Source organism: Chiloscyllium punctatum, chromosome 6 (assembly GCF_047496795.1).
Source record: "Chiloscyllium punctatum isolate Juve2018m chromosome 6, sChiPun1.3, whole genome shotgun sequence".
Taxonomy (NCBI): Eukaryota; Metazoa; Chordata; class Chondrichthyes; order Orectolobiformes; family Hemiscylliidae; genus Chiloscyllium; species Chiloscyllium punctatum.
Window position 1 is genome coordinate 64,067,471 of NC_092744.1, and position 9,884 is coordinate 64,077,354.

At 38.8% G+C, this 9,884-nt stretch overlaps 1 protein-coding gene across 6 annotated transcripts in view; it reads left to right on the forward strand.

The window, feature by feature from the left end:
* The window catches only part of LOC140479024 (SPRY domain-containing SOCS box protein 1-like), a 214,301-nt gene extending 207,564 nt beyond the window's left edge, over positions 1-6,737 (forward strand). For all 6 annotated transcript variants that reach the window (XM_072572803.1, XM_072572800.1, XM_072572804.1 and 3 more), the window contains one exon: positions 5,549-6,737. In XM_072572803.1, coding sequence (XP_072428904.1) covers positions 5,549-5,676 — 128 coding nt within the window. In that variant the 3' untranslated portion in view covers positions 5,677-6,737. The remainder of the gene's footprint in view (positions 1-5,548) is intronic.
* The last annotated feature ends 3,147 nt before the right edge of the window (positions 6,738-9,884 follow it).

Consider the following 9,884-nt stretch of genomic DNA (forward strand, 5'->3'; position numbering starts at 1 on the left):
TTGTTGATAATGGTTCAGTGGGGTATGTGCTAGGCAATTCTAGATTGTGCTGGAGTACAATTCTGCTATTGAGGGGACCCCACAGCATCTCATGGATGCCAGTTTTCAGTTGCTAGGTCTGCTTGAAGTCTCTACCATTTAGCACAGTGAAAGTGACACGCAGTACAATGGGGAGTGTTCTCAAAGTGAAGGAGGGGCTACTTCTCCACGAGGACTGTGGTGCTCACTCTTACAGATACTGTCATGGACAGATGTGTCTGCAGCTGGAGGATTGGTAAGGATGAAGTCAAGTATGTTTCTCCCTCCTCTTGGTTCTGTCACCACTTGGTGCTGCTGAGCAACCTTTGGTGTAGACATTGAAATTCCCCAGAGTATTTTGTGTCATTGCCGCCTCTGGCTGTCCTTCGAAGTATTGCTCAACACGAAGAAGTGCTGATTCATCAAAGGAGGGACAAGTTGGTAATCAGCAGGAGGTTTCCTTGCCAATGCTTAACCTGATGCCACAAGATTTCATGATGTTCATAATTGATGTTGAAGACTCCCAGGGCAACTATCTTCCGACTGTTTGCTGTGCCACCACCTCTGCTGGGTTGGTCCAGCTGATGGGAGAGAATGTATCCAGGGATGGTAATTATGGTGGAGGAGAAAGTGAGGACTGCAGATGCTGGAGATCAGAGCTGAAATTGTGTTGCTGGAAAAGCGCAGCAGGCTAGGCAGCATCCAAGGAACAGGAGAATCGGCGTTTCGGGCATAAGCCCTTCAGGAATGAGGAAAGTGTGTCCAGCAGGCTAAGATAAAAGGTAGGGAGGAGCGACTTGGGGGAGGGGTGTTGGAAATGCGATAGGTGGAAGGTGGTCAAGGTGAGGGTGATAGACCGGAGTGGGGGTGGGGGCGGAGAGGTCAAGAAGAAGATTGCAGGTTAGGAACGCGGTGCTGAGTTCAAGGGATTTGACTGAGACAAGGTGGGGGGAGGGGAAATGAGGAAACTGGAGAAATCTGAGTTCATCCCTTGTGGTTGGAGGATTCCTAGGCGGAAGATGAGGCGCTCTTCCTCCAACCGTCGTGTTGCTATGGTCTGGCGATGGAGGAGTCCAAGGACCATGGTAATTATGGTGTCCGGCGCATTGTAAGATATAATTGCATGAGTATGACGGTCAGGCTATTGCTTGACTAGTCTGTCAGATAGCTCTCCCAATTTTGACACTAGCCCCCAGTTATTAGAAAGGAGGAATTTTCTGGGACAACAGGGCTGTTTCTATTGTTGTTTCCAGTGCCTCGGTTGATGCCCGGTGGTTGGTCTGATTTCATTTATTTAAGACTTTTGAAGTTATTGTTACAACTAAGTGGCTTCCTGGGCCATTTCGGAGGGCATTTGAGAGTCAACCACATTGCAGTGGGTCTGGAGTCACATATAGGAAAGATTAGGTAAAGTTGACAGATTGCCTTCCCTGAAGGACATTAGTGAAGCAGTTGGGGTTTTCCTGACAATCGACAATTGAATCAATAGATTCCAGATATTTTTATTAAATTTAAATTTCACAAATTTCACCATCTGCTGTGGTTGGGTTCGAACCTGGGTCCCAAAACCTTTAACTGAGTTTCTGCATTAATAGTCTAGCAACAACATTACACGGCCATTACTTCAGCATATTATAGATTCAAATTTAATATTCTGCAGAAGAACCATTTTCTAATGTTCTTTAGAAAAGGGAATCTGTCATCCTCACCTGCTGTGGCCTTCTTTTGACTCCTGATCCACAGATATGTGGTTGACTCTTAACTGCTTTTTGAATTGGCCCTGGCAAGCCACATAGGGTGATAGATGCCAGCTCGGCCACTGATGGCCACATCCCATGATCAAATATTACCATTAACTTTTTATAAAAAAAAGTCACTATGCAGGTGAAGAGTGGCAAAGCATTATGGGAGAAGAAAGATTAAGTTGATTGATATTTGACTGAAAGCTGCTCTTGAGGATGGCAATTACAGTTTCAGATTCCTGATACACTAAGACCACATTTGGATATGAGGACAGCTATGGAGATGTGATTGTCCGCACATCAACTGTGGAGGCATCTGTATTTGTGCATTAAACCAGTGGTGGGACAGCTAAACTATCGTGTGTGGAGCTGAGTAATGACTGGACAAAAATCTATGTTGGATGTCAAAAGTTGTAAGAGGAAAGACAAGCTTGACAGGCTGGTGGCTCACCCAGAGAGAGTACTTGTACATAAATGGACACAGTAAGAGAGATGAAACAAGCACTGAAGGCAGAAATTCATCTGAAAGTACGTATATTCTTGCCATACTATTGGAGCATTAACCTGCTCCATAATCTGGTTGTACCTCAAATATAGAATATGATGGATAAGTGCCTAGAGACACTTAACATTGTGAAAGGTACTGTACAAGCAGTCATTACTAATGGTAGGTCAGTCTCTTGAGCCTGCTCACTGGGGAAGAAACCTTACTGCACAATCCACCATTCTTGCCATTTGTAAGTACGAGTATCAAATGGCTATGACCTGCAAGAAGATTCATTCTTTACACCCTGAATCTTGTGACTAATCTATGACAATCCTTCTGTAAGACTAATATTGGTAAAATATTTGTAGGACTTTCCGAAAATGGCAATTTATCAATACCTAGAGTTTGGAAGACACTCTCAAGTCTGACATTTCATTGGAAATATATTCTAACCAGATAATCTCATATTATGTCAAGAATGATTTCCTGACAGCATAGTCACAACATCATGTAACTACTTGTTTTCACATGTTGGGACCATTCTTGAGCTGTCACCTTTTTAGGTTTACATCAGTAGCAAGCAATGAAAGGTTTTCTCCTGTTCAGCATGTAGGGCAATGACCCAGCCTGGGAAAGCAGTGAACCTGTAGGCATTACTTAGTATTACATTATTTGGAGATGCCAGTGTTGGACTGGGGTGTACAAAGTTAAAAATCACACAACACCAGGTTATAGTCCAACAGGTTTAATTGGAATCACACTTGCTTTTGGAGCGACGCTCCTTCATCAGGTGATTGTGGCAATCGCCTGATGAAGGAGCGTCGCTCCGAAAGCTAGTGTGCTTCCAATTAAACCTGTTGGACTATAACCTGGTGTTGTGTGATTTTTAACTTAGTATGACATGACATTCTTAACATGTGATTAAATGTATCTCAAATACAGTAGGTAGTATGTTGGCACTATCTCATTAATCTGTTTGATTTGGGCGAACTGTTAAGAAAATGTAGTGTCACTAGTGCATTGTAGGATACAGTCATGAAGTACAATAGCATTCATGCCAGGAAGTCTCACTTAGTGCTAACACTTCAGTGGCAATATGGAGTGATTGAATCAATGTCAGAGTGAATCAGCTTGGAACTGATGCTAGCAATCTCACTTTCAACTCAATTTAAGTCCCACGATTTACATTGGTGCCAAGCCATTTCAGATTTATATCAACACTAATTTCATGGGATTTGATTTCAGAGTTAAAAATTCTGTGCATCTTGCTCAGAAATGACTTTGTGTTTCACAAACAACCATACAGAACAATCAGCAATCATAAATCACATTTATCATGATGAATAATTTGGTGCTATGGCATGCAATTATGGCCCAAGGAATCTTAAATTATTTATCTTGTGGATTCACTTTATTCCACTCTGTTAACGCTGTTGTTTCAATATTGTATGCATTTTTCAAGATAAAATAGTCAAAAATAAACTGAGTCTCCATATTTCTTCTCCATGATGTTTAAGGCTACTGTTGCAAAACATCTCCCAGATTGTGTTTGGTATAAAGACTATTGATGATAAGAGACATCAGTGAAATGTGACGACTTTAGATGTATTTGAATTGATGCTTTTTGCAGAGTGCACGCAGTTAAAAGGCACAAGGATTTTTTAAAAAATCATTATTTGAGTGGGTTGTACATCTCTTACCAAACTCATGCTATTCCTTTTCTGCAGACATTAGTTTGCAGCAGTTGCTTTCTGATGTCTTGTGCAAATGGCTATTACTCATGTGTGAAGCTCGAAGATGAGTACCAGCAGGCTATCTAACTGTGAAGAAAATCACATATCCAGTTGAGATCAGTGTATGTAAATTGCAAGTAGAAACCAGCCAATTTTTCCTTTCACTAATATGAATATGCTGTATCCAATTAAATCGCACTGGTTTGTCATCTTTGAACCAAGGGGTGAGGCTGAGAAGTTATCTGATCTTTATTAACTTCAAATGACCATTTAATTGGCATATACTCAACAGCATGATAGCCATTTTGTATTTCACAGTTTACATTATCACAAGAAAACTAGTGGGCTATGAAATAACGTTGTAATATTTATTTTTAGCTTGCTGTTGGTTTATGAATCATATGGAGAATTTCAGTCAATGTTTTGAAATGTTTCATTTGTTTCAAGTTGCAAATATGATAAAGCTATAAGTAATCTTAAGCATACTTTCGGAACTGGATTTGTTTAGAAGCTAGGTTATGCTTTCATACAGTAATGTCCTGATGTGGCAGTCAAACTGTGCAGAACTTCACAGAATAGTTTTTATGGAATTTTACCATCTTGTTACTGAGAACAAAATCATGGAAGAATTCTCAGAAAGATTGACAAAATGGTTTTCAAATTGGAGCTGCAGTAAATAATTAAGGTAAAAAACTGAATTTGAACATGTTGGATGATTGAGTTATTTAACGTTTCAAGAAGATCCAATTCCCAGTGCTGTCCTCTGCTGTTAGGTACTCCTAGTTGATATCATAATAATAGTACAGTTGACAACAAAGTTTAGATCAGAGTGGTGCTGGAAAAGCACAGCAGGTAAGGCAGCATCCGAGGAACAGGAAAATCGACGTTTCGGCAAAAGCCCTTCAAAGCCCCTGGCTTAGGAAGGGGAGTAATAGACAGAATTCGACTTCTGAATGACCTGACTGAAAAGACACTTGGATGGATTTCAGTGAAGCTTGGATTGAACTCTACAGGGCTCCACAGGTGAATAGTCTGCCCACAATTATGCATAGATCATTGGAATAGAGTGTCTTAAAAAGACATAATGAAATATTTAGGAATAATTTATGTTTTTAGTAGATGCATAGCAAAATTTTCTTTCCACTACTTGGTAATTAAGTAGGGAAGAGTTAAAACTAGAGACTAAAACTGAAAGAAGGACAGAATTTATATATTTTTAGAATTTGTGTTTCTCTATTTGGTCTCCATTTCTCAGTCATATCTAGCTGCCTTTTGAGAAGGTGACTGTGATGCATTTACTGATTTAAAGGTATGTGCTCAGTGCTTTTAAAGATGGGCCTTAGAATCTTGACCCATTATTGATAAGGTATTCAGAGTGACTGTGTTATTCAAAAGGAACTTTGCATTTGAAAATTATGAAGGTTTTTGAAGAAAATGGAAAATTTTCATCAGTTTAAGAGCCAACATAATAAATTCATGAGCAAAGTTATTTTTTGTTCTGTAATTTTTGATTTCTTTACTCAGTACTTTGACATCTTGACTAATGTTTCTTTTTCTCATTGTTTTAGCGGAGCCATTGCCTTTAATGGACTTGTGCAGAAGATCCATTCGCCTTTCTCTTGGCAAGGAACGGCTGCATGAAATAGAGACCCTACCCATGCCTGTTTCTCTGAAGAATTATTTGCAGTACCAGTGATGAGTAAACTTGGACTAAGCTGGAAAGTCAATGCAATGGAAAGCTGTAGTTTACATCTTCTTTTGATCTGTGGAGGATTCACAGTTTGAAATATCATATGACTTACAAATAGACAATGCTTAGATAGGAATTAGAGGAGAACCTGTCATATGAATTGAGGATTATTTGCAACCAGTGTTAAAGATATTCCTATTTTAGCAGTAAAGCAGTATCTCATTATGAAATCTTCATAATCCAAGAAACCACTTTATATACATTTGTAATTTTAGCGTGTTGTCCCTACAAAGTCTACATTGTTCAAATACAGCCTGTAATGTTCAGCAGGTTGTAGCTTGAGGACAATGCCTTGTAATTGTTTAGTACTTTTTCCTGTTTAAAACTGAATGTGCAAGTGGAAGAAATTCTTGATGCCGGTAATCAGCCTGTGGGGCTGATATGGTAGTTTTAAAATACAGAAGTATTGGCTTGTATATTCGTACTGTGCTATAAATTTTAGCATGAATGTCATATTAGACTGATTGAGATCTGGCTCATAACAAATGAAGAAAAAAATATATGCCTCGAAGCCGGTATGCACGAGCTTCTACTTATTGCAAACTTTCCTGTGAAGTTCTGCATGAATTAAAAAAAAAACTACTGAGAGATCATGTACTATTCACTCATACAAAGCTTAAGTCACTTTTTATTTTGAACAAGGTCTTGCAAGAAACAGTTTTACGCCATTCAGCTGAAAAATTTTGTTCACCTCAATGTACTCGTATGTGTGTGGAATAGTTTTATCTGTGCAGAGAATGTATTATAATTCTGTTCCATACCAGGCCCTTCACTGGTGGACTGCAGACATTTTCACTTCTGCATAGGTCAGATCATTTTAAGATGCTGCTTAATTTTCTGTTTTAAAGTTAGCAATGTATTTAGTTTTTAAACTGGAAATTGTTGCAGTTGCAGGGTGTCGAATGTAAGGATGGTGCTGCCTTCAGAGTTTTAAATGTGAATTAACTGAATGAAGAAGTTTCTAATAAAGTTTGCTGTCCAAATTAGGATCAGTTATTTCTAATTCATGATTTGTGGATTAAGTGGGTGTACGTACAATAACACTGCTAGCACTAAAGCAATTTAATCCAAGACTGTACTGTGAATTAGTTAGCCATAAGGTTCATGGTTAAGTCAGGTCATTCTGCCCAACGTCACCCATATGCACAGGAAAACCTTTTCCCAATCCAACATCTGACTCTGTTTCTTAAATGTCTCCAAGGTTATTTCCTTTGCAACTAACCTGGGTCTTCACTACAATTATTGACCACTCTTCTTGGATTTAAACCAAGTTTTCATTTATCTTAACAGCCTCACCCTCACTCTGTCAACTATTCCAGCTCTGCAATCACCACTATTCTCCATTTCATCTGATACTAGTCTCATCTACATCCCTTTGTTCCCTATCATTTACAATTGTGTTTAGCTGTCTAAATCTTACACTGTGGAATATGTTCTCTAAATCCAATAAATGGCTCTTTCTTATGCAAAGGAAGATGATCAGTGAATAAACAAAAGTTATTCTCTTTACTCTAAATATAATAAATAGTTCCTAAAGTTACAGAATGTAGATCAGCCTGGCCAAATAGAAAAGAATGTCTGTGGTATGTGGGAAGTCATAGATGGACCATGACATCTAGGTGAAACAGCTGCAGGAAGTGTCATTGGTTGCTCTGGGCTTTGACTCCAGTTGTTGCTCATGTACCAATGCTGTCTACCTATGATAAAGGGAACTATATGGATAGCACACTTACAAAAGTGGTCACACAATAGATTAGGATGGTGCAACCAGTCTAAGACAGCAAGGCAGGTAGCGCGGGAGTTCTGAGTCTATCCTGCTTCATTCCCATTTTGGAAATGAGTGAGGGTGATGGTTCATCAGAGGAGTGCTGCCATAGTCAGGTCTGTGGTGACTCAGCTTTCCAGGAGGGGACAAAGAATAGAAAAGCAGTAGTGACAAAGGCATCCTTGATCAGGGAATAAACCAGATGCTGCCTGTAGCAATAAGTGGGATTGCAGGATGGTGTGGTGTTGAATTAACAGCAAGACCACCTCGGGGACGATGAACTGCCAAAGTTCAGAGTCCACATTGGTACTGGCAAAGTAGGTAGGAAGAGGAATGAGATCCTGAAAGCAGATTTTACGAAGTTAGGAAGGCATTTTAAAAACAGAACTGGAAAAACCGTAATCTTAAGACTACTCACAGTGCTACGTGTTAGTGAGTATAGGACTAGGAAGATTGGGCATGTAACGTGAGAATTAGTGTCGGGGACAAGCCACCACTAATGAGGCATTGAGACCAGTTTTCAGGCAAGTGGGATCTGTCCACCTTAACAAGCGAATACTCTCCCAGGGAAACTTGCTAATGCTGTTGGAGAAAGTTTTTAGACTATTTTAGTAGGGCGATAGGAACCAGAGGAGTAGCTCAAATCAGAAGAAAGTAAATCCAGTAACTTGAAATAAAGGTGGCAAGTAAAATTAGAAGGCAGATGAAATAAAGATAAACATAACTAAGCTTGGAAAGCAATGATACCAAAATGACACCATCAACGGCAATCTTTCTGAATGAATATTTTCACTAAGGTAGATAATATACAGGCACAGATGGAGATAAATATGCGTGATATAATTGCCATAAGGGAAACTGGCTGAGGCTGGCTGAATATCTGGCATTTAGGATTGGCAAGCAAAACAAAAGGAATTAGTATTACACTGATAACTTAGGATGGGATCTACACATTGCTAAATTAGGATCTCTGATCCAAAGAACGAAATATGGAATCTGTTTTTAGTGGAGCTAAGAAACAGCAATGGGCAGCAAACATTTGGTAGGAGTTGCTCCCAGGCCATGAGACGGGTGCAGTGTAGGCATGGTATTAAAGAGCAGATTAGAGAAGCACATAGCATGGGTAGTATAATAATCATGGGTAGCTTCAATCTGGATTTTGACCAGTTAAAGCTAATGAGCATTAATGTTGTGGAGCATGAGTTTGTGTGTTAGAGATGGTAACTAAGAACAATATATTTTAAAATGAACTCTAGAACAGGCTATTTAAGTATTTAATATTATGTCATTTGAAAGAGCTAACTTGTTGCAAATTAATATTTTGGGATGAGCAACCATAATATTACCTAATTTGGAAGTAAGCTAGTTCAGTCTGAAGCAAGAGTGTTAAATCTGAATAACTGAAATTGTGAAGGTGAGAAGGACAAATAAGCTTAGAATGTTTGGAAAAATACAATGGCAATGGGTAGTTTTTAAAGAATTATTACACACTTTTTCAGTTAAGCATTTTTTCAGGGCATAAAATATAAACAAAAATCAGTCAACTGCTGCTAACAAAAGTATTGTAGAAGAAGAAAATAAGAGCTATTAAGTTGCCAGAAATTATAGTAAACTTGAAGGTTGGAAGAGTTTTAGAATAAGGCAAAAGTGGACCAAGAAACTAAAAAAAGGACAGGACAACATGAATATAAATGAGTAAAAATGCATACAAGTATGTAAAAAGGAAAGGTTTAGCTAAGATGTGTGTTGATTATGGGTAGAGTCAGGAGAAATTATAATGGGAAATAAAAAAGGTAAAGTAGTCATATCAAACACTGCTCTCTCAGACACATGACTAGTGGTGGTTTAACCTAATGGTCATCACATCGTAGGCGAGGGGAGAGGTTGAGAAGAACACTCTTCCATGGTAACCTCCCCTCATTCAGGAATTTAACCCACGCTGTTGGTGTCACTTTGCACTGCTGACTAGCCAATTGAACTTAACTTCTCTGCCATTTCTATTGGTAAATGTTCACTTCATGTCTGTCTTTGCTAAAAGAAGCAAGAGCTCTCAAGAATTAGACATCGAAAGATAATGAGGAATTGAAGGAAATCAGTATCTGTAAGAACATTGTTTTTAGAGAAATTAATGGGGCTGAATGTTGATAAGTACAGGGGACCTGATATTCTACATCCATGAATGTTGAAGAAGATTTGAAGATGATGAATACATTGCTGGTAATCATTCAAAATTCTATAGATCCTGGAATGGTTCTGGTGGAGTCAAAGGTAGGAAATGTCATCCTAATATTTAAAAAGAGAGGAAGAGAGAAAACTGGAACTACAAACCTCTTATCAATAGTCAGAAAGGTTCTAGAATCAATTATAAAGACTGACAAATGATCTTATG